General features: G+C 46.1%; 1 protein-coding gene across 22 annotated transcripts in view; it reads left to right on the top strand.

Annotated features, from left to right (window-relative positions):
- The window catches only part of celf5a (cugbp, Elav-like family member 5a), a 167,558-nt gene that overhangs the window by 5,079 nt on the left and 137,565 nt on the right, over positions 1 to 24,914 (top strand). For all 22 annotated transcript variants that reach the window (XM_076277040.1, XM_076277050.1, XM_076276910.1 and 19 more), the window contains exon 2: positions 8,229 to 8,311. In XM_076277040.1, the coding sequence (XP_076133155.1) occupies positions 8,229 to 8,311 (83 nt within the window). The remainder of the gene's footprint in view (positions 1 to 8,228; positions 8,312 to 24,914) is intronic.

Genomic DNA, 24,914 nt, shown 5'->3' on the forward strand with positions numbered 1-24,914 from the left:
TCAGTCATGGCAGTGCATGCTGTCAGACTCGGTGCAAATGGCAGTACACAGCTGTGGCCACGCTGAGTTTTCAGCACCACGGCCAGGGACATGTTAACATGGCTAAGACACTGCACCGTCAGAGGTGCTCTCAGTTATGAAATATACTCTGGACTCTCCACAACATACATGGCCCATAAGGAATGATGAAGCCTACACTGTTTAATGAACAAAAAAACAAAAAGGACTCAAATACAACTCAATAGTCAACAAATTGGCCATTTCTATCTTTCTAAGTTTTGTATTCTGTACTGTTTTGGTGAATATATATATTACTCAGGGTTGCAGACTGCAAAGAGATGAGTTGTTGAACAGACATAAGATAACAGGCATTAGTCTGGTTTAGTTTGATTGTCGTGCTTGTTTAGGGGGGGGGGGGGTCATAGTTACTCTCTGATGTTGTGCTTGTGTGAATACGAGCCTTCTTATTTTACAAGCTGAGCTTAGAAATAATGCTTTTACCTGGTGTGAGACTATGCAGAAGAATAGAGGCAGGGATACAAGAGGTAGATAAAGGCTTGGGAGATATTTCAACGATGCTTTGAGAAATACTCTCTCTTAATGTTGTGTTTGAGGTCGGCTGGGCAGAAATGAATTTCGAGGGGAGCCAATGAAATACCAGCAAGGAGATTTTATTGTAATGTTTGTTGTAATCCCTCTCTATTTTTAAAAACGGTCCAGGAGAACTCATGCGAGAACGCCTCGATCATAAAAGCAGCACGAAAATAATAAGATAACCCATTATTTTGTCATCCTTGGAGTTGTTGTTCTACACAAACCCTATTCCCCTTGTGCTGCATAAACAATCAAAGAGTCAGTGGAGCCTTGTTATGTTTTTCATTAGAGAAATGCAAAAAAAGATGGACAAGCTTCCCATGACAGATGCAGAGCGAAGCTCAGGGAGTGTGCGCATGCTGCGTCTATTGTGGAGGGCTTGTCAGTGACGAACTTGGTGGCTCCCAAGCGTGTAGCCCAAACCGAGTGGACAGGAGAGAGATGACAGACATGCGGGCAGGCAGGCGGCTAGGCAGGCGGGCACAGTGGATGAGCAGAGCACCAGGGATGACGTGAGACTGTCAGTGGCGCTGAAACAAATGGCCGCCTTAATCCGGAGGTGCTCGAAGAAGGAAGGCTGAAGGGCTTGCGTCTCAGTCTTGATTTGTCTTCTTGACAGTTTTTTTTTCTTTCTTTTTTTTACATTTTTTTTTTATTTAAAGCCATGTGCCCCACATCTCAGGAACAGGAGGAAATGGAAAGAGATTTCACGTGCAGTGGGTGGTGATAGGGCTGTGTGTATATGGATGTGTGTGTGTGTGTGTGTGATTTTGGGGGGGGGGGGGTTGTGTACTTCAAAGAGGGCAAGTCTGGCACATGTATAACATAATCACCACCACAGAGCTGCAATGGAATGAAATAGAAGCTTGCAGGGGTGGTACAGTAGGCAACTCTGCCTCGCTAAATGTTACCAACCCCCAGCTACTCCATTGGTGCTCCTAGTTTGCAATGTTGCCATCTCCAATGTGCACACACACACACACTGGTGCTGTAATATTCACGTGGAGTCCGTTAATGGTGATGATTATGATGCTTTGTGACAGGGAAAACATGAGGAACTGTGTGTGTGTGTGTGTGTGTGTGTGTGTGAGAAAGAGAGAGAGGGAGAGAGAGAGAGGGGGAAAAAAAAGCGTTGAAGAAAAATGGGAGTGAGTGTGTGTGTGGGATCCATCAGGGATGCGAGGAAGTGTGTGCTGCTCAGCGCAGTTATAAATAGAAATCTGTGGTATTTCCGAAAATAGGTTAAGCTGCCATCGCTACTCTGCTGGCATGACATCACTGATTGCCTGCCAGGCCCCCACCCCCCTTTCAGCCCCCAACCCCCTCCCCTCCACCCCCCTCCAACCCACCCCAACCCCCCCACCACCACCACCCCCAAAGACCGCTCCCGCACTGAGGAGCTAGAGGGAGGGAGGGCGCAAGCAGCTGTCGCCCACAGTAGGAACTTCTCCTCTGCCTCCCTTTTGTTCTGCCTCCTCTTCCTCCATTCCGTGCCAGGCCCATGGAACGCAAAGTCAGGCACTAAACGCCTCTCCGCACACGATAAGGCTTCGCTGCGCTCCTTCTATTCTGATTGGCTGGTAAGTAGTGCAGATGTGTTATCGCACATAGATTTGGGCAGCACATGGAGAGACAAAAAAAAAAGACAAGGATGAAAAAAAGAAAAAGAGGGGAAAAAAGGAGGAAGGAATTTTGCTATCCTTCCACGCCTGACACGCCTGACCGCTGTAGGCCCTGCTGTGAAGTCTGTGTTCTTAAATGGAGTTTTACTCACATTTCTCCAATTAGACAACTCAGTGATTGTACAAGCTTAACTGACTACTCCGATTATCCGGACAAGGATTTGGGATATTTATAGGGGCTAATGTGCTTTGACACGTCGGGAATATTGTTTGCCCAATTAATGACGGACTGCACCAAAAAAAAAAAAAAGAAAAAGTTTTAAAAAAATCACTATCGAATGTTACACTGAACAATATGTTCATGTTTCATTGGTCTTGTAATTCGTCTTTCTTTCTCTGGACAAGAAAAGAAGCTGACCTACTTACAGTGTCTTAATGGCTGTCTAAGTGAGCTTCGCATTGATTTTTACATAAATCCTTAAGCATCCGTGTGAAGGAGTGGCAGGGGACAGATATTTTCTCCCCTCGTCCCCAATCTGATGCAAACCCAAACAACAGCATGCTCTCCATCAGCCTCATCTATGACGGCGGCCTGAATAGACCACTGGAAAAGACTCTCACCTATAGGAGCCCCAAAAGGCACGATGCCTAATCATTCTACGGGCAGCAATTTGGATCGAGTCATTATTCTCCAGCACGTTTGTCACACTCATCAGCGATGAGTTATCATGTGATGTGCGCTTCCGAGCTCATTTAGCAGAATCATTTCAACGCGGAAACCACCTTTTGGGTTGTCACAGGCCATTTGTCCCGGAAGCCGCGTTCCCGTATAGATCTGTTTTCCTCGTTCCCAGAGGTTAGTCTATAGGTGGATGGCGGAGGAATCAATCAAGGCGGTCTGTTGTGCAGCCATCAGTGGGCAAGTGGAGGTCGAGAGAGAGCCGCACTTACCCACACTTTGGTCCTCGTCACTCACAGGCTCAAAAAGCTCAACTCGTGGGATAGAGGTTGGGCTCGCTTTAAGGTGCCCGACTTAATTAAGGTTTACAGGTTACGCTAGAGTACTGCTTATATTACAAGACTCATTACAAGCTAATTAGGCTGGGGCAGAGAAAAATATTGTTGTCGGAATAATGACGGAGAGCGCAGTAGTGGTGATGGTCCCAGTTCCCCGTTTCTGAGCACTGACTAAGGTGTTTCCTTTTTTTCTTTTTTTTTTTATGTCTGACTAAATCGGAGTTTGGGGACTCGGCGAAGGGGGAGTGATTAAGAGCGGTAAGGACTGCTCAGAGACTGCTTTGATTATGCTTCATATCCAATCTAGACGGGGGCCTAGAAACGCAAGGCAGGCGCCTGGCACAGATTCAGCTAATAAGCACATTGTGTTGGCGGTCTGCTGATGATGTGCATTTGGGCTTAAAGCGTCGGAAAAGCCGGCAATTTCTCCCCCTCCAGCCTCGGCAGCGGGTAAATGAGGTAAGCAGGTAATCTAGCCTCCGTCGATGACATTTTCCGCCAGGCGAAAATGAAGTGCGAGAGGCAATAGGCAGCAACGGTCCCTGTGCCAGTCAGGCTTCCTGGCTCCGCCACTTCCTGCCACCTTCACACTTTTTCGGGGTGGATTGGGAAAGGGGTGGGAGTGGGATGCCATAGTGAGGGGGGTAGTTCACGCTTTTTCATTATACCGGACCAGGCTACCTCTGGGGTAAAGAGATGGAAAGAGAGGTGGTGAGAGAAAAAGAGAGAGAGAAATTTGGAAAGAGAGTGAGAGAGATTGAGTGAGAGAGAGACAGTGATGGAGGGAACAGACGACTCAGAAGAAGGAGAAAAGTAGAGGTGCAGAGAGAGAGAGGAGAAGAGGGAAGGAGAGAAAGAGAGAGAGAGGAGGTGGGAAGGAAGGCTCTTTGTATTAAGTGCTGAGGCTAGGAGAAGGGAATCAGAGGGAGAGAGTGGGGCGGGGAGGGGGGTGCATGGTGGTCATGAATTTATCCACAGGACCTCTACACTTAGAGGGAATTACCCACACTTCACAGATCAGGGCCAAAGGTGGCGGAGCAGAGACACTGTTTCCGTAGCACCAGCACTGGAGGTCCCTGTCTGCAGTAAATAAGCCAGCAAATGGCTGCTGTCACAGGCAGCAAGAGCGGCACCCTCAATTTGTGCTCCTTAATTACTCTCACATAGCAGCTTAACGGATCCGCGGGTTGAGGTGGGGGGGTTTGGGGGGGTAGATCAGGGCCGGGTCTGCCCAGAGTCAGCTCTTGTCCGAGCTGTAGCCCCCCTGAACCCCCCCCCCCCCCAGTGCCTCTCCTGCGTCTGTCAGTAGCGGACTGCTCTGCAGGGCTGTTTGCATCCACTGAGCTGGAGGCCTGTCAGGGGTAACAGAATGTTCAGGAGCAGGTCAGGACAGGGGGAGGGTGGGAGGCAGTGTGTGTGTATGTGTGTGTGGGACAACTTTGAGTGTGTGTCGAAGATGGGGAGTGGAGATTGGTGGTGGTGGTGGTGGTGGTGGTGGGGGGGGGGGGGTTGAGAGTGGGAGAGTGGAGGAAAGCTCTGCAGACTCTAAGCCCATAAGATGTAGCGCTGTTAGATTTTTATCAAACGATGCGGCAGATCATTTCCTTACACTGAGTTCGCCGGCTGCTGTGTCAGCAGGGTCTTGTTACAGTTCCTTTTTGTCGTGTTTCAAACAATTTCATCATGCTCAGATTTCTACACTTGGTATGCAACAGAGTGCCGGCAATTTGTACGTGTTTGGATTCCAATTATGAGCCTGTTACAGCGATTGCCTGTGGGTTGCAACTGCACATTCAGCTTTACATTAAAGAGGACTGAGACACTTTTTTTTCGAAATGAGATTGTTTCTTTCTTCGCTCACTAATATTATTGCGTTTACTAATTTACTCTGTGTGTAGCATGGTTGAATCCAATTTGAGACGGCCTTAATTGGAAAAACAAAGTATTCTGCGCGTGTGGACAGCAGGGGAAGGACGTTAATTGCGTTCGAAACGGCAGAGTCCCGAGGAGAGACACCAGACAAGAGAGAGAGATAGAGACAGAAAGAGAGATAGAGAGAAAGAAAGAGAGAGAATGAGAGGAAAGGAGCATCATGATTGAGCGATTTGTTTGGTTGCCATTGGAAATCATTATGTTAAGACTGCTGGGAGTCGGGCGGGTGGGTACGTGACAGTTGTATCAGCGACGGGCGGCGGCTGTGTCACGGAGCAGTGGAGGGGTGGTGTCCCAGCCTGAGTGACCTCGCACAAGGCCAAGCCGGAGACTGGAACGGGGCGAAGTTCACAGGGCTCTCAGTCTGAGGGGGGTGCTAGCCATGCTAGGCAATCACTGGCCAAATCCCAGACAACGACTGGTCATTACATCTCTCTGGACTCTATCATTTAAAGGTCACCAGATGGCTGCGATCCATTACATTATGCACTGCCTTATTGGAATTACAATTGGAACAGAAAATGGCTGGGCTTTTCCAGTGGTAGTGTCCATTTTAAGGGCAAATGTTGGCTCATTTTAGGTTTTGCACAAATGAAAATATTGTAATCAACAGAGACGGTTGATAAAAAAAATATTAAGGATCTTTGGCAGTGCGTTTTAGACCATTCTAACAAATGCATAGAAATGCTAATGGTTAAGTAATAAAAGCAAAAGATGACATATTGTAAGGGTTGAACCACTATATCTTTGTAATAAAACATCTGGAAAATCAACTTTATTAAACATTAAGGAGTCTATTTGCTGAATATGTCACTTGGCATTTTGCAGACTCATTGTATCTTCTGAACGCTTCTGATGTTTGAGAAGCAGCATGCTTATATCACCTGAGCGCATACATATAAAGTAAAGTATATATACTCTTTTGATCCTGTGAGTGAAATTTGGTCTCTGCATTTATCCCAATCCGTGAATTAGTGAAACACACTCAGCACACAGTGAACACACAGTGAGGTGAAGCACACACTAATCCCGATGCAGTGAGCTGCCTGCTACAGCGGCGCTCGGGGAGCAGTGAGTGGTGAGGTGCTCAAGGGCACTTCAGCCGTTCCTACTGGTCGGAGATCGAACCTCAAAACCCTCCGGTTACAAGCCCGAAGCCCTAACCAGTAGGCCACAACTGCCCCATAACACATCCTTAACACATCCTTGTTAAGAAGAGTGTGAACGGACCCTCCAGACACCTCCCACCAGGCCACCATCACAGCACCCCAAGCGGTGCACCCTACCCTGTGTGAATGGCATCAACACAACACAGCCAAATCCTTTCACTTTGACAAGCCGTCGGAACTGTTCTATCAATACCCATCTCTGCTCCATAACCCCCCTCATTCTCCTTCCCCTGAAATCCCCCCCCCCCCCCATCATACTCGTCAGATCCTCTGTCTGGTTCTTGGGGCAGTGTGAGGGGTCTGTGTTTTGCAGGCAGTGCGATGGGAAGAGAGTTCTCTCTCTCTCTCTCTGTGTGTGTGTGTGTGTATGATATTTTTGCCTGGGTGTGTGGGTAGGTGAGGGGTTGCATGGGGTATGGTAGGGAAAGGGGGATTTGGATGGTTGGGTAAAGGGGCGGTGTATGTGTGTGTGTGTGTCTGTGTGTTTGTGTGTGTGTGTGTGTGTGTGTGTGTGTGTGTGTGTGTGTGTGTGTGTTTGTTTCCGTGTGTGTTCCGAGAGCCCAAAAGCCTGGAGGCTCTCCCCACTGCCCTGCCCCGCCGTCTGCTCCTGTTCACCCTCTTGCCTCTTCCCATCACACACACACACATACACACACACACACACACACACACACACACACACACACACACACAAACACAAACACAAACAACACACACACACACACACACACACACACACACACACACACACACACACATATACACACACACATACACACACACACACACACACACACACAATGTGCACACCAGCGCACATACACAAACACACATACTTTCTTTCATTCTCTCACACACTTACCTGTTTATTATTTTCTACAAACATACACATACAGTACATACACACACACACACACACATATTACACACACCTCGCATACATCCCCAGACAGGAATGCCTTCTATCTTTGTCTGTCTCTATCTATCTCCAAGATGCACACACACACACACACACACACACACACACACAAACACAGACCCGCTCCCAACAAACACCACCCTCCTCAGCCCCCCCCTCCCGCATCTTCCCCCTGTCAGAACGGCTCAGCGCTTTGCCGGCCGGCAGCGACGTAGGCGGCCCAGACACGGGCAGGAGGCTGATGTATGGCGCTGGGGCCACAGTGGAAGCACACATCCGGCATGCTCCGCAGATCACACAGCCTCCCCATGCTAGAAAATAGACTGTCTGTATTTAGACTGTCTGCAGGGACCTTCCCCTCCCCACCACACACACACACACACACACACACACACAGCATCCCGGGCCGTCATCATTGTAAGGGACACGTCCCCGTACCCCCTCCCCTTTCCTCACACACACACACACACACACATATACACACACACCGCAGACACCACCACACACTACACACACACACACACACACACCCCTCCTGGTTTGCAGGTTTGTCAGTGGGCTGACTGACGCGGGCTGAGCCTGAGTGGGGATGATGGGAAGCCCCGGGGTTAGGGATTTGATTGATTGTTCGGTGCTCTCATTGTTTTGTCTCGGGGAGGGTTTCAGCTGGTGTGTATATGCATTTTTAAACAACTCCGCCGCAGTCACTCTGTCACTGCTACATATATGCCTTTTGTTGTTGTTGTTGTTGTTGTTTTTTTCGTTTTGGAGCAGGCCAGAAAACAAAAGACATATCTTTCTGTTTTATTTTTTATTTTTTTTTCTCCCACTTCTCCTATTACCTGCTATGAGATATGTTCAGTCATTTAGCAGTAGGGTGACCCCTAAGCCAGCAGCCAGGGTGCTTTTCGCTCGGCGCTTGGGTGTCAAACGAGGCTGATGTGCGGCCGTGCCCTTTTGTCCACTCTCTTCCAGGCTGCGCGTTCCTCACCTACTGCGCCCGCGAGTCCGCCATCAAGGCCCAGAATGCCCTCCACGAACAGAAGACACTGCCAGGGGTAAGTCAATCTTTGCCCTCCTCTTCTCCCTCTTCCTCTTTCTCTTCCTCCTCTTTTCTCTTCCTCTCTCACTTTCACTCACTCAGGTTCAGAGAAAATGCCACATGTTCCTAAAAAAAATGACATCAATATGGAAGCCTTGCAGGGACATGAGGCGGGGGGATGGGATTGGATGGGGGGTTAGCTGCTCCATCAGACTGCTCTATGGGGGGAGATTGTCTGTATCGATCACATGTGCTGTACACATGCACCAGAGCTGGTGACACCAAAAATCTATTCATTTGTTCTGTAATTCATTCTCCTCTTGGCCAAAGCACAGACGGCTTTGTTGATCCTACGGTAAATCAAAATGAAAAATGTGTGTGGAAATCAGACTGTGTCGCACACAAAGGAGCTTTCTGTGTGTTTCTGTCTTGTTGGGGCTTGCTCCTTTCTTTCTTCTCTTCAGCGCTAAAGATAACAAGCAGTAGGGACAGCAAAGCTGGACGGCTCGGCTAGATCAAAGACCCCATTGGCACAGTAGCGTCAGGGGTGTTGGGCTGAAACAGGGATCTCTGTGTGAACCTGACAAGAGGAGAGCCAACCCAAGCCATAAGGCACATGTTACACATTAAAGATGCAAATACACCACTGCTAAGTTTGAATGTTTCTGGTGGGTTCATTTAACAAAAAAAGAATAAAAAAGTCGATTTTCTTTTATCCTTCAAATTTGCCAGGCTTGAAGCTTGAGGCCTTTCTTTCTTAAAGAGCATTTGAATAATAAAAAAGTTGTTCTTTGAGAGAATGCCAAGGGATGTGTTGAAGGGGAGGCTATAGCTGTGCATGTGGGGGGGGGGGGGGGTTCATGCAATTTGGCGCTGCCAGTGCCGTGTGCTGGTGGTGGAGTGACTAATTGTGCCCACTTGCCAACCTTGCAGGGCATCCGTTAGCGCTGACCCACCCCCTGGGATTAAACAGAATATGCAGATGAATGCAGAGATGAGCGGTGTGGGCGAAATGGGGGCTGGGACATGCGCTCGCCATTTATTTATTTTTTTGTAAAGGGAGAAGTTCCCAAAGCATCTGGCTCTTTAAAGATTTAAGATACAAAAAGGGATGTAAAAGATTAAAGACTCTGTGGCAGGAGGAAATGAGAGATTGAACTTACATCACCTATATATATATATATATATATATATATATATATATGCAATGCATAGATGTATGCACCTTGGTAAATTTCAAAAAGACACACAGAATGACATACACTCCACATGCAAACTCACTAACACACACGCACATACAGTACACATACACATACACATACACGTATACATACACATACACAAATTAGTCACCTGTGTGATGAAAAAAATGGCGATGGTGCATCGTGGAATAAAACATTTGTCATTCTGCTCCCTCTTGCCTGCATTCTGTAGTGACTCACGCTGAGCCTGCCGGAGGTTCGGTCTTGGGACAGAACCTTCCGGCGTTTCACTGAAACGCAACAGCAAGCCATTGACATGTGTCAGACTCTGCTGTGGGAGGAACTACATTTCATCTCCCCTACCTAGACCCCCCCCCCCACCACACACTTGTCCATGGGAGGCTCTCCCTGCGGAAAGAGACAAATACACGGGTGAATCGGGGCACAGCGCACACTTCAGTGTGTGTCGCGCAAAAAGCAAACACAGGGATAGTGATACCCGAATCCAGCTCTAGCCAAGCACAGAGCCTGTATCATCAATGATGCAAAGGCCGACAGTGTCGTTTTTGTTGGTGGGGGGGGGGGGTACAAGTCAGAAATAGATGGAGAGCAAGCAAGAGAGAGAGAGAGATGTAGAGAGAAGTAGAGTTAGAGAAGTTATGAGTTATATCGGAGTGCGCAAGTGGCTCTTTTAAGGTTGGTCTTGTGGAAAAAAGTATTTCAGAGGGCTGCTGTCAGCTTGCAACCCTTAAATCTCTGCGTTGGCACCCCTCCTCTCCCCACTGTGTGCTGACGGTAAGTAGATATGCCAGTAGTTTGTTTGCAAAATACTGCTTGATGTGCACTTTGCCAGGGGCGATGGTGTAATTAATGTAAACTAGTATTCCCCAGGAGACGACTTATGAGTTATTAACGGCTACACTTCGTCATTAACTCCTTGAATGCCAATTCATTTTTTTAGGAGGGAAGGATTCTGATGCAATGTGACATCTAAGGCGCACCTAGACATCCCCTCCGTTATTGACTTGAGGATGCATAGAGTGAACGTGACACCTGAACGTACTGCTGAGCTTTTCCTTCTTTTTCAAACGCAGGCACACAAATAAACAAACAAACTACCAAAAAACATTTTGCAGATAGTCACAATGTCACACGTTTGTCCTCTGAGAGATGTTGCACCGCGGGTTCACAGGTTCCTGTGTGCTTGTAGAGCAGCAGACTTCTCTGTGTGTATGTTTGCACAAACAGGACACACTGAGCACCTCAGTGAAAAAAGAGGGGAGGAGGGGATCATTGGATATGAGAGGTGCTGACAGGCGCTGAAGTGCAGTGCTTTCTGTTTGGTCAGATAAGATAAGCAAAAAAATAACCAGGATGTAATTTTACACACACAGACGGTTATGCGCAGAGCATTCAAACGAAGAACAGTACCAATTAAAATGAAGATTAAAGTGTGCATGTGTGTGTTTGTGTGTGTGTGTGTGTGTTTGTGTGTGTGTGTGTGTGTGTGCTTACTTTCTTCTGCCGCCTTTAGCTGGCGTATTAATTGAACCAACCTGATAGTTTTTACCACATTTAACCATGTAGATTAAGGGCCCCGCGGTGGCCGCACATCATAGTTCACCTCACTTGGCGCTTTAGTACAGCAGATTTATCCAGCAGAGCATAGGCTCATGACAAATCCTACCCCCCCCCCAAAAAAAAATAAATAAAAATTCTTCATCACTAAGCTGCAGAGAAAAAAGAAAATAGCAGTGTCCTCAGCCCCCTTTTAACATGCAACTATAATGCGGCCATTGTGTTGATGCTCTGCATTTATAAACACAGCAGGCACGTCCTTGTGGGATTTTTGAGCCGTTGGACCTTGAGGTAGGCTAGAGAGGGAGGGATAAAACAGTGCAATGAAAGGGGAATGGCCGTGGCTGATGTTCTGGCTTATGGTTATAATAGGCATATTAGGCCCAGAGGATGGGGGGAAGCTGACGGTATATGCTTAGGATATATATGCTTTAAGCATGTCAGTTCTCGTGTTTTCCTTGGTCTGTTTTTCTTGCTCTCTCTCTCTCTCTCTCTCTCGTTTCTACATAAGCACACCCACGCACGTGTGAATTATCTACACACATAGATGCAGGCACATACAAAGACACACATTCATTTCATGCCTATACTGTTATGATGACAGGCTCACACATTCAAATTTACATGTGATTAGAGGCATCCTTCCTCTGCTGTGCCCATTGCTCATTTATATAAATACATTCAGACTTTTCTGTTGGTCTGTACAGATTCATGCATATGTACCTCTACACACACATACACACACACACACACACACACACACACACACACACACACATACACACACACACACACACACACACACACACACACACACACATACACACACACACACATACACATAAACACACATCTACTCCCATGCATGTATGCATATATATATGTGTGTGTGTGTATAGGCTTTAATCTTTGTCTGGACTGATTTGTGCGTCATACACACGCACACACACACACACACACAGGTAGAAATAGACAGATACAGACACACAGAAACACAAACAAATAATAACAGACACACAGCACACACATACATCGACAGACAGATGCACGCATAGAGACATACACACATACACATATTCACACTCATAGACATAATGACAGCAGTATGTGGACCAATTGTGTGCTGTGCCCAGGCCAACCTTGTGTGAGGCAGAGGGTGGAGAAAGAGAGAGAGAGAGAGAGAGAGAGAGAGAGAGAGAGAGAGAGAGAGAGGGAGGGAGGGAGAGGGGTTGTGTCGGTGGCGTCGGTGGTCCTCTCTGTCCAGAGCAGCAGCAGCGGTGGCGGCGGTGGCGGCGGTGGCAGTGGCGGCAGCGTCCGCAGGGCTTCAGACGCCTGGAATTTCAAATCCACCTGCTCATCAACCGGCCAGCCTGCCGCAAAGACTGAATAATTCAAGGCTGTGTTTGTGAGCGGGGAGGAGAGGAGAGGAGAGGAGAGGGGGCCGCAATCGCCACCCGTGGGGTGGGTTTGTGGGTGGTGGTGTGTGTGTGTGAGTGTGTGTGTGTGTGTGTGTGTGCGTGTGCTGTGGAGGAGGGTTCTTGTTAGAATTTGGCCCCCGGGTAGAAGCTGAAGCAAGGGCTTTGGAAAGGGTGGTCGGGGGGGGGGGGGGGGGGGGGGGGTCTTAAACTTGGAGGGGAGACAATGAGATGGGGGAGTAAGAGACAGGAGTGGTGTTTCCATTTGAATGATAAGTGGACAGAATAATAAGTGGACTTGTCCACAAGTGTCTTTGTGTTGGTGGGAAAAGCCAAAAAACATGGGGGTAACAATCTCTCACAAAACTTCTGATGCACAAACCAAAGCACCTCACCTGGGGAAACGCTCATAAAGCATGTCCCATTCGCTCACTATTTCTGCTTTAGCCCTGAACAGCCATCAAATATGCATGGGAAATGATTGGCTGGGTATAAGGAGAATAGATGGGTAATGTTTTAAGGGAGGGCCCAAGGTGCGCTTAAAAGGCTTTTAGTTAATCTTGGGAGTATATATGATCTGTCGGACTCGGAGCCAATGATCTTCCGAGGGGTGCTTGGTGAAGGTTGATGGCTCTGTGCGGAGTGCGGGGTCCTTTTCTAAGCCGTCTTGATTCATCGGGATGACAGTCGAGTGGGTCTGTGGGATCGCCGTGGCCCTAATGGGTTTATATTTGTGCGGCCCGAGCTGCCGCGGTGGTGTCATTGCTCTCGGACAGCTTTCGGTGATTAATAGAAACCCTCGACCGCTACTTTGAGATAATCAAAGCGGAGGTTAGAGACGGAGTGTATACGAGGTTGCTCTAACTCTCCTGTGAAGTTTTACTGTAATGGAGGCTTATTATAGTAGTAGTGGTGGTGGTGGTGGTGGTCGGGGGGGGGGGGGTATCAGTGCGGGGCCTGTGGTGTGGAGGCATACAGAGAGAGTGGTAGGGGGGCAGTGGCGGATGTGGAGGGGTCAAGCTGGGTGGAGGTTAGGGTGGACTTACTGAGAGGCAGTAATGGCAGAGGGGTGTAATGTCCACAGTAAAGAGCTTCTGCACTAGAGTGCTCCTCTGGGACTTCAATCCCCTCTTACCCCTGGAGCCGCGACCGAAAATAGACCAAAAAAGGAGGAAAAAAAGAATAAAATAAATAAAAATACATACGGCTAAGCGCTAGCTCGGCGCTTGTTTGCCTCGTTCCTTCCTTCCGTTTTTATCCCTCTCTTTCTCTCCTCTCTCTTTCTGTTTTTACTTCCTCTTCTGCTGGATTAGCCACATATTTAGCCAGCCTTCAGCCTCCCCAGGGCTTTGCTTTTTAAGGTATTTAGCAGAGAGCTGCCCTTACGCTTTGCACCTCTTTTTTTGTAAAAAAAAGAAAGTGCATAGGGGGGAAAAAATTGGCAAAATATTAATAATAACACAGCACTGAACGCTAAAATAATACTCGTCTGGGCCGATTTTTGATTTATGGGTAGCAAGGGAGGGCTCTTGAGTGCAAAGCCGAGACGACAAGGCTGTTTGGAGGCCACTGCTGCTTCTGCTGCTTAGTGGCATGAGATGCAGTGGCCAGAGGTCTGCTCACGGACAGCTACTGTGCTGATAGGGGAACATGCATGGGGCCGGCCATTGAGCTTCTGACAGGCATTGTGAAGCAGTCAGACGGAGCCTGAATACATGGCCCCGACGCTGTAAAGGTCCAGTCGGCGGGAAAAATGGGTTGCCGGTTTTTCATGGCAGGGCCCGAGCAGCTTGTGGTGAAAAATGGCAGCGAAATGAAATAATCCACCAATCTTGGCCATTAGGCTACAACCGGGTGGATGTGTGCTGTTTTTATTATTTATTATTATTTTTTACACACACACACACACACACACACACACACACACACACACACACACACACACACACACACACACACCCACACACAGCACAGGTTGGAGAAAGGGAAAAAACTGAATTATGAATGTTTGTTATTTTTAGTGACTTTAGCCTATTTCTGGCTATGGCTGGAGACGGGCCGTGCGTCTGTGGAATAGAGTCATGTGACTGTGATCTGGGTTAGCTGGGAGACGGGCGCCTGCAGACGGGGTGTGTGTGTGTTTGTGTTTGTATGTTGTGTGTGTGTGTTTATTTATGTGTGTGTGTGTTTGTGTGTGTGTGTGTGTGCCTTGTGTGTGTATGTGTGTGTGTGTGTGTGTGTGTGTGTGTGTGTGTGTGTGTGTGTGTGTGTGTGTGTGTGTGTATTGTGTGTGTGGCACGGGTGTGTCTACCATCCCTCTCCTCTCGGCCCAATCAGAACCTGGCCTTGGCTTGGTTGCTCTCCGGTTGCAGCAGCCGGTGGGTACCATCCCTCCCTGGCGCGCCGGGCTGGTCTGGGCCAGACATGAGCGTGTCTGCAGGGCGAGAGGAAATGAGGGCCACTGGAAGGCCCACTTAGCGGCAGTGCCAATCCATCTTACCTGGTCCCTGACCACGGCCGTGCGTCCAGGTGTGTGCCAGGAACGCGCTCACCACAGAGGTGAGAAACCCTTCAGCAAGACAAATAATGGCCCCGGCACAGACAAGGCCCCTTTACAAAAAAAAGAGAAAAAAGGAGTAGAAAAGGGACATCGGTCACCCAAATAAAATATTAAAAACCTACTTTTGAAAGCACCCAGACACAAAGTCTGGAAGATTCCGGAAGCATGGCATAGAAGGCACGTAGTCTCATTCACTGATGATGGACATATAATGTCTCTCTTTGCCCCCTAAGCATCTGAAATATTTTAATAAAACTATTTAAAAAATGCAAGGGCAGCATAATTCAAAATGAATTCAACAGCTACTTTTGTCATTTGGATTGCTTTTAGAAAAGTAGAAAATATTTAATTTGAACAAGATTAGAAACTGGTGATTCTTGTGTGAAGTAATATTACCAAGAAAAAGCCAACGGCAGTATGCCACTATTGTCATTTAAATAAAAAAGTATTATATTATTAATCAAATAATTAAGATGTAATTTGAACATTGCCCAAACAAATGACAGCCTAAAATAAGAAAATCAGTCTGTGAAAAGACAATAATGAATTGGCAGAGAGTTTCTTCACTGTCAGCAACACAACTTCATAAAGAGAAACAGATTCTGACCAAATATAAAATTCTGTCACTAAAGGGCATTTCATCTGTGGTTGTCACACAACCAGTGCGCTCAGGAATGACATGTCGTTTTTCCTACATTGTAACATTTTTACGAAGAATGACAAAGATTTTAAAAAATCTTCCTTTATCCACGTGTCCCACGTGTCCATGTAGTGAGTGATGTGGACTAGCTGACTGTTGTTGTTCTGTTCGGAGAGGGACACAGTGAGCCTCAGGCTGCCCAATCCGCTGCAGTCTGTCTTAGCCCAAGAGACAGTGAGTCACTAGCATTTCATTAACGTTCTGTTCATGTAGTTCTTCTACTGTCTGATTTGTGCCTTGGTGCGTGTGTGTGTGTGTGTGTGTGTGTGTGTGTGTGTGTGTGTGTGTGTATGTGTGTGTGTGTGTGTGTGTGTGTGTGTGTGTATGCATTTTGCTTTTTCTCCTACTGCTATTTATTATGTATATTTCTTGTTATGATGTTTTCATGGGCATACCAATATTTTGAACAGTCACCATTATTTTGAACAGTCACACCAATTGTTGCTTTTAGTTGCTTTAAGTTGCTTTAAATTTAATTGTAAACTGGAATGCAGAGAAAGAAAGATAGAATGAGTTCAAATGAGAGACACAGATAGAGCTAGAAAGGTGGAGAGAGAGAGGGAGAGAAAGAAAGAGAGAGAGAGTGAAAGAAAGAAAGAAAGAGAGAGAGAGAGAGAGAGAGAGAGAGAGAGGACACAGGGTCATGTAGACAGCTTGAAGCCATACTTTCAGCAGGGTGTAGGAACAGTGGTCCATGTTAAAACAGCCATCCCCCTGGGCAGGAGAGTCCACTCCCCACTCGGCCTGTGCCTACACCCGTGCTGCTGTTGCCTGGGCATCCACCTCATTTGGAAGGCAGATCGGGCGCAGGGCACAGGGCGCTGAAGGTGGGGGCACAACAGAACATTTGTCAGCAGAAATTGGGACTGATTCGCCACGACGAAGTATTCACAGCGGGACAGGGAGTAAAGGTTTGATTGACGAGAGGGTCTGACAGGGGACCGCTTGTGGCCATTGCCTCAAGCAACAACCCCAACTCCAACCACCGACCCCCACCTTGTAGCCCCTCACCCCACCCCCAGTGGCTCAGTCACACCGCATGTCAGTAGAGCTGGGGAAGCAATGACCCAGAATATGAGTTCAGGGGAGTGCTGTATGAATGTATGTAGGTATGTGTGTGTGTGTGTGTGTGTGTGTGTGTGTGTGTGTGTATGTGTTTGTGTTTGTGTGTGTGTGTTTGTTCAGCTTCCTCATGTGGAAGTAACAAGTATTTGCATTGCCAATCAATGCAAAGAGACAGCTCCGTAGTCCACCCCCCCCCCCCCCCCCATCCCCAGTCAAGGCCTGTCCTCCGGCACTTGTTACATGCCGACCAGCGGCGGAGAGCGGTGACCTTTTTTGGTGAGTGATGTCTGGGACATAACCATTAACTTAATTTTTCTGGGCCAGACTGGGTAATGCACTAGAGTATAATTCCAGTTTAAACATTATGAAAAATAAAAGCTTGTGTTTAAGCTCGATTATTGCCATTAGCTGATGGTGCTACAGGACTTATAATGCTACACTTATTTAGTGCTGAAGTGGAGAAACTAACATTAGAATTGACTCATAGCACTGATGTTATATACCATATGTAACATTTTGTAGTTTTACATAAAAAGAAACAAAATGTCCTCTCAAAGTACCAAGTGAAGTTATCAAAAATAGCACATGACAAGAGATTAGATGAAAACATATTTAATGTTCTTAAAAGCAAATCTTTTTTTTAATGTTCTTAAAAGCAAATCTTTTTTTTATCACCTAATGTGAATCTTCCTGAAGGTCTACTGTGTACTGAATTTCATTAGGTGAGCAACTGTCCACTCACTGCATACCTCTGTGGGGCATTAAAAATGAGAGAGAAAAATGTGTGATGTTTATAGAGAGAGAAGAGTGCATTGTTCCCATTCACTACTCTTTTAGTCTCTGAACTGCTGCTTGCTCGACTGGAATGAAATATTAATTCATTGCAAAATAATAAGAAGTACAAACTCACTTTTAGATAAAAAAAAAACAAAAAAACATTTGAATGGTTAGAGAGGCAGTGTGAGAGACCTGCTTGCTGGAATGTTAATGTCATTGGGCTGTGATGTCGTTCAGTGTGTGTGTGTGTGTGTGTGTGTGTGTTGAGGCCCTTTTCCAGTGTGTCCTCATGCTGCCCTCACAGCTGGGGCGGAGTTGCCTCCAGTGTGTCGGGGAAGCAATTTAGCGTTGCACCACTCGGCAGGGTGAAGCCCGATCTGCATCTCTGAAAACCACATGGCTGCGTGGCACGGCGTGTGTTCCCCTCTCATTAACAGCCTGCAAGGAGCCTCCGTTTCAGAAAAAAAAAAATAACATAGACGACACACAAAATGAAATGACAACAATACTAACAACAACAACAACATGCGAATGTGGGGTCTGCAGTGCAGAGCTCCCGTGAAGTGTCTCCGCTCCTGACCGGGGTGGGTTGGCCATACATTGTGCAGAGGAGATCACGGGGGAGCCAATCCATTATGAATCACCATGATGAACGCCAAAGCCCTCCCAGGGATAATCATTAAGTTGTCAGCTTGGCAGTATATGGAGCACTTCGGGCAGGGCTCGGAATATTGCAGCATTCTTGCAGAAAAAAAAGAAGTAATCATGTGGCTTTGATGCCTCCAGGTACACAAAGATGCCGCGGTGATCCATGTTTTTCATATAATAGTAGTCTGTTGTCTGCTGTGGATTGTCAATATATTAATACATAGCAGCAAAGGGGGTCATAAAATCCCCATGAGCAGTAAGTCCTGGAAACAAACCTTTGCTGGAATATACAGTATGTATATAATATATATATATATATATATACATATTGGTGGTACAGTGTCTGTGAACGTATAGTCGATGAAAAGCCAGGGTGGGTGGGTAAAATTCACTGCTCCTTGGCTGTCTGTGTCCTACCTGCTGTGCCCCCGTGTATGTGTGTGTGTGTGTGTGTGTGTGTGTGTGTGTGTGTGTGTGCGTGCGCATGCAAGCCCGGGAGTGCGGTGGAATAGAGTCGTCGCTCGTCATCACACTTTGCCACTAATGGGCTCGCTGACCAGTCACCATGGCAACATTAGCAAACGACGGGCACTCGGCCATTAGGACGCGGGGAGGCAGAGAGGCGGAGGACGAGACAACAACACATTTATTTACCAGACCTTATTTGGGCTGTTTTTCCACCTATTTGTTATTTATGATCATATTGATTTGTGTCATATTCCAGCAGGCAGGGAGCGAGGCAGGCAGGGAGGCATTGGAGGGGGGGGGGGGTGCGCGGTGGAACTACCGAGAGCTGGGCAGGGCTTGTCTCAGCCAAGCTACCCAGGGCTGCCGGAGCTCCCCTTATGCAGCAACAGATAACAGAGACACACTCTCCGAGGCTTACTACAGTCTGCACACACACACACACAAATGCAAAAACACACATGCATATACACACACATGCACATGCACATGCACTATATAAATTAAATATATTATTATTATTTATGCATACACACACAGGCATGCGTACACACACACACACAGAGTTCTCGGCAGCCATGTCTGACCTGGGGATGGGCTGTTATACTTACTGCCAAGGCCTGGAAATATTAATGGGTGGGAAAAAGTGTGTGTGGCACAGAGCAGTGAGGACAAGGCCACTGCGGGGGGTTGGGGGGGGGATGGGAAGAGAGAGAGCCACATCACTGCCACGACTGTCCTTCCTTTAGCTTTGGCTAGGGCATCTATCAGTGCATAAGACTGCACATCAAAGGGGACGGGAGGCATGTATGTAATAGATCAAAACACCCAGTGCATACATGAACACACACATACACACACATATACCCACATATATACACACACACGTACACACACACATACACACGTACACACATACACACAAATATATACACACACATGTACACACATACACATACACACATACATACACATATACACACACATATACACACACACAACTGGCTAACAAGCACGGTGGTGTGGTGTGGTGTAGTATGGTGTCTGTGGCAGTGAGCCTGCCTGCCATCCCTCCCTACCCCCGCCATGTCACAGCCACTGACAGCCTTCTCCTAACTTCACACCAGAACAAATGAGAATCCATCAGCCGGAGCAGTAAAGGTCCCCCTCACTTCATCTGACATGTCCAGAAGCACTCGCTCTATGCTAGGACACTGTCTGGCATCAGATACATGATGGATTTATTATGGGGGGCACTGGTTTTAAATGAAAAAAAGAAGAAGGGAAAAAAAATAGAATCTCCCCTAATGGCCCCTGAGGGTCTTTGGGTTCGTCTGCGGGTTCGTTTCAGGTCGGCCTCTAGGAAGAGCCCCTAATAGTGCCTAATTTAACATCTATGCCCGCTCGGAGGGATTGCCCGTTCGACTGAGGCTCACCGTGCTTCGCCACAATCTCATCAGAGCACTGGGCAGGGAGTATGTGTGGGTCTGTGCTTCGTCCAAGACTTGTGGCAGTGTTCATACTAGAAAGGCGACAGAGTGTGTGTGTATGTGTGTGTGTGAGAGAGAGAGAGAGAGAGAGCTACAGAGAGGGAGGAAAAAAGATGAAGGAAAAAAGAAAGAAAGCCAATCAGGAGGATAAGGCCAGCTGGTTGCATGCTATGTAACTAAGCTTGCAATCTGTACATCGCTGGTTGCTGGGGATGAAAATAATAAAAAAAAGAAAAATCTACTTAATGAAACGTCAGTGTGGCCTGGAATTAAAACAAATGGCTTGTTTGCGAATCGCACTGGCATGGCGTTTGCACTCCAAGTGTACTCTTTTTTTTTTTTTTTTTTTTTAGGACTCTGCACTAGGCTGTAGTGTTCACTGGCAGGGCAGATGACATGAGAACACGAGAGACCCGCAGGGGAAAACGGATTGTACCTGCTTTGAATTCTCTGGGCTGCTTAACTGCGGCATTACTGTTCCATTGGAAGCAGACAGTGTTTGGTGGCCAAATAACATCCCTCTCTCTGTCTCTCTCTCTCTCTCTCTTTTTTTTTAATGTATAAAAGCATGCTGGTAAAGCAGCTCTTGTAAAACAAATCCCTCTCTGATAGCAACCTCCGGAGCTTTATGGAAGCGTGGTCGATACAGAGGGACAGAAGGCCTTTGATGAGTCGCGAGTGCATCACTCACTCCCCCCTTCAAATAAAAGTGCCCGAGAAAACCTGTGGGGAGTGCGAGCTCATATAAGTTTCTATTAACGCCATCTACATAACACCTAAGATATCCTGTGTTTTGGTGTGACAAGAGCTAGATAATCTTACATCAGGGAAAACAACAAAGGCGTGTGTCGCCCAGCGCTGTAGCACACTGAGGCTTCAGAGGCGTCGTGAATAAGAATTAGACGCCATGTTTGGAATAAATACAGTGTTTTACAAGTGTTTTTACAGATAGATTTGTGTTCTTTGCATTTGTCAGAGGAAAACGTGAGATGGAAAATTGAGGAAAGGTTGTCTGACTTATGTGGTCTAACACTATTGAATTGCAAATGGGAGTAAAGGCTGAATTCATCATATCTTTATTCTTGCTAGATGGCAATGGTAATAACAATGTTTGTTAGATGGTGTATGTGTGTGTATGTGTGTTTGTGTGTGTGTGTGTGTGTGTGTGTGTGTGTTTGTGTGTGTGTGTGTGTGTGTGTGTGTGTGTGTGTGTGTGTGTGTGTGTGTGTGTGTCTGTGTGTGTGTGTGTCTGTGTGTGTGTGTGTGTGTGACTGTTTGTCTGTGTATCTGTGAATATGGGCACATGTACAATTACAAACATCAAACAGATGATGATATTGAAACCTGTTGTAAGTAACTAGGCCTATGTAGGCATATAGGAATAGATATTCAAAGAACCATGCCATTAATTCTATTTCAACCAGCCAATCAAAATAGACGTTATAACACAGATTATGTACATATTATTTATTTCAATATTATTACATAAATAATATTGTACAATCAGAACCACCAAACATAATCAACATTCTGTATGTCTTATCACTGGCAATACAAAACTACTGTAAACACCAAAGACGTGTCATTCTTCAAAGCTATCACACCATGATGAAACAAATCATGTGTTTGACCCTTTGGATTGTAAATATTTGACCATACTAATGGAATCCTTCAGTGGTGGCCCCAGAATTTGAGGCACATGGGCAAAGCCAAGTGTTTGCTTTTCATATATGCAGTGTCCCTAAACAGATCAAGCATGATTAAAATAAAATCTGCAGTGTAAATAAGATTGTTTTTAGCCTTTAGTGTTTTTTGAAGTTATTGTGTGTGTATGTGTGTATGTGTGTGTGTGTGTGTAAGTGTGTGTGTGTGTACAGCTTGCAGATAATCTAATAGGAAACAAAACACAGGATTTTCTCGAGAATCATAACGCATACTTAGCGGTCTCTGTCAGGAGACTACTCACTCATAGTTGCTCTTACGGTGCTTCATACATAAAAGTACAGTAGCAGGCCAAAACACTTTAAGAGTTCAAATGGTATCCGGAGACACCAACTTTTCCAAAGAGCACAAATTAAACTAACAAGTTGAATGCATGTAAGAATTGTGAAAAAGGCAGAAGGGATCTTTAGAAAGATTGTGTAGCTTTTCTTTTTCTTCTTCTTTCACTTTTTTTCAAAGTGCTAGCTTTAGCTTTCACCTGCCCACGCGTTCCCACGTCAAGGCTGTATATTTAGCAAGAAAAGCTTTTTTCATTTTCTGGGGCGCCAGAGCGAGAGGAGGTGCATAGGGGCCCTTGGAAACGTTTGCCTTTGTTCTCCTGCTCGAGGTTTGATTTTTTTCTTCCCGCGTGTGTGTAGGTGTTTACAGTTTCAGCGGCAGCTCCTCGGGATCACGTTTTAACAGATGGAGGTTTTTTTTTTTTTTTTGCATGGTTTTCCTGCGAAACTGCTCTCAACCGAATCACGGCAGCTCGTCTAACCCGATGTTTGTTTATTACCGGCAACAACATAAAGGATTTGTTTTCTTTTGCTTGCCTGGCCCCTGTCACTTTTCTTTTGATGGTGCACTAGCCACCAAGGAGGCTCAGCAATAGGTGCATTGCAACAAGGCAATCCAGTAATTAATTTGTCAGAGTTAATTAAAAGCACTTCAGTGATATTTTCTTCCCATTAGAGATAAATGTAGTCCATTAATTTCAGACGTTTGTGAAGAAGAGTAAAAGAGAGAGAAAAAACAGCACAGAGCCTTTCACAACAAAGATGGTTCATCTACATACAGTAGAGGATGTGATCGTAATAGTTAGCAATGTAGCTAAATATTATCCACCAGTTCCCCAATTCAAAGAAACAAAATGGCTCTAAACACAGAACATTTACATATATACAGTATATGGGGTATATCGGCAATGAAAGAAGCCTTTGATGGCAGGATTTACATTAAATGCTGAACACTTCAGGCAACTTGATTGTTCACGCCAAGGGTATTGTCCAGAATATATGAGAGTGGCATTTCAGACGAAGTAATTCTGCAATTTTATGAGATGTGTTTGACACGAGTCCTGGCTCTTTGGGTTTGAAAAGAAACTGTTTATTCACTCCATTCTGAAAAAGTACGATTGGCTAGAGGGCACAACTAGCCTACCTGACATTGTGTAAGTCAGTGGGCTGCTTTGCTAGCGTACACTTAATCTAAATCCCTCTCCGGTTCCTCTCTTTCCCTTCCAAATTGACTAGACTACTCGAAGAAAGTAATTGCTTTTGTGACCTGCATTTCTTTTGTCGGCTTTTGTGGATACAGTGTGCAAAACAACATTTGATGGACGTGTTGAGAAGCCTGTCACCAGTTCTGCAGGTGCTGTTTGTACTAATCAGTAATTACCACAGCATATTAGCAGCTGAAACAGAAAGAAAGGTTATTGTCTTTAGTGGCACAATCTCGTGATGTGCTAACGCATGCTGTAACTCACTGTGTTGTCAATTAATCAGGTCACCTTTTCAATCACACCGGTGTAAATACTGCCATCCAATCCATCCTGGTGGTTCTGCTTATGTAGGCTGCAGTATATCCATATGCTGTTTATTTATACATGTGACAAAAATACTTCAAAGCCTTATTTGCCTGAGCAGGCACTCTTCTTCCCGCCTCTATCACCCCACCCCCTTCTCTCTCTCTCTCTCTCTCTCTCTCTCTCTTTCTCTCTCTCCATATTTCCCCCTCTGACTTTCCTGTCCCCATCAAAGCCATTTTTCTCGGTGCTCAGTGGCGGCCGCGCTTCTTCTCGGGGGATTGGGAGCGCCGGGGCGCCGCAGGCTTCCCTGAAGCCAGCAGCACACAGCCTACAAATACTCTGTGCACGACCAGAAAGGGCTCCTTTATATTAGCGCCCCGTTAAATATAGAACATCCAGCCAATAGTCAGGGTTCTCTGCTCGGACCCAAGGAAAAAAAAAGGCTTCTCTCACTCTTGCTCTCTCTTTCTCTCTCTCTCTCTCGCTCTCTCTCTGAGAAGCTGTAAGTGTGCTCTTGACCCTATGCAGTTGGTGTTCTTTGCTCTTTATTTCCCTCCATTTTGTGAGCAGCTAACTAGCTAACATGCTAGCATGCTTATTGTTTTTTATTTCAGGGGGTGGATTTCTTTTCTGTAGCCATTTTTTTTATCATTCAGGCTGTATTTGGTATAAGAATAAGTTTAACCATTCTAAACAGAAATTATAACTGGTTAACTATGTGTTTTACTGCATCAAATTACTTTCCTGCATTCAACTAATTCAGTTGTTAATTTCTAGTATCCCAAAAGTCTTTTCATCTCATCTCATCAAGGCATTTACTGTGATACTTATTCTTCATAATTTGAATGATAAGATCATGCAGGAAACAAAATTATGTGAAAAGTTGACCAAAAATCTATTTTAGCTCTACGAGTTAAAATCTATTTTATTTTACTGACGTATTTTGGTTTTGCGTGTTAATCTTTGTGTGTGTGTGGGTGTGTGAGTGATTCTAACAGGGTCTCATTAAAGACTATCTGCATAAATGGAGCAGATAAAACCAGATAGAAAAGAAAGCATGCTGTGGTTCATGATATGAAATAACCGTTTTGGTTTCCAATTAAGCTTAGGCTTTATAATTAGCCAAAAGGGTTGTCTTTATATCCCTCCTCTCTTTTGTCCCACCCCTTGCTCTCTCTATCCTTTTCTCTCTCTCTCTCTCTGTCTCT

Source organism: Alosa pseudoharengus, unplaced genomic scaffold (assembly GCF_046254945.1).
Source record: "Alosa pseudoharengus isolate Yale_2024_CS ecotype anadromous, Long Island Sound unplaced genomic scaffold, YU_APseudo_1.1 YU_APseudo_1.1_scf_11, whole genome shotgun sequence".
NCBI classification, from domain to species: Eukaryota; Metazoa; Chordata; class Actinopteri; order Clupeiformes; family Clupeidae; genus Alosa; species Alosa pseudoharengus.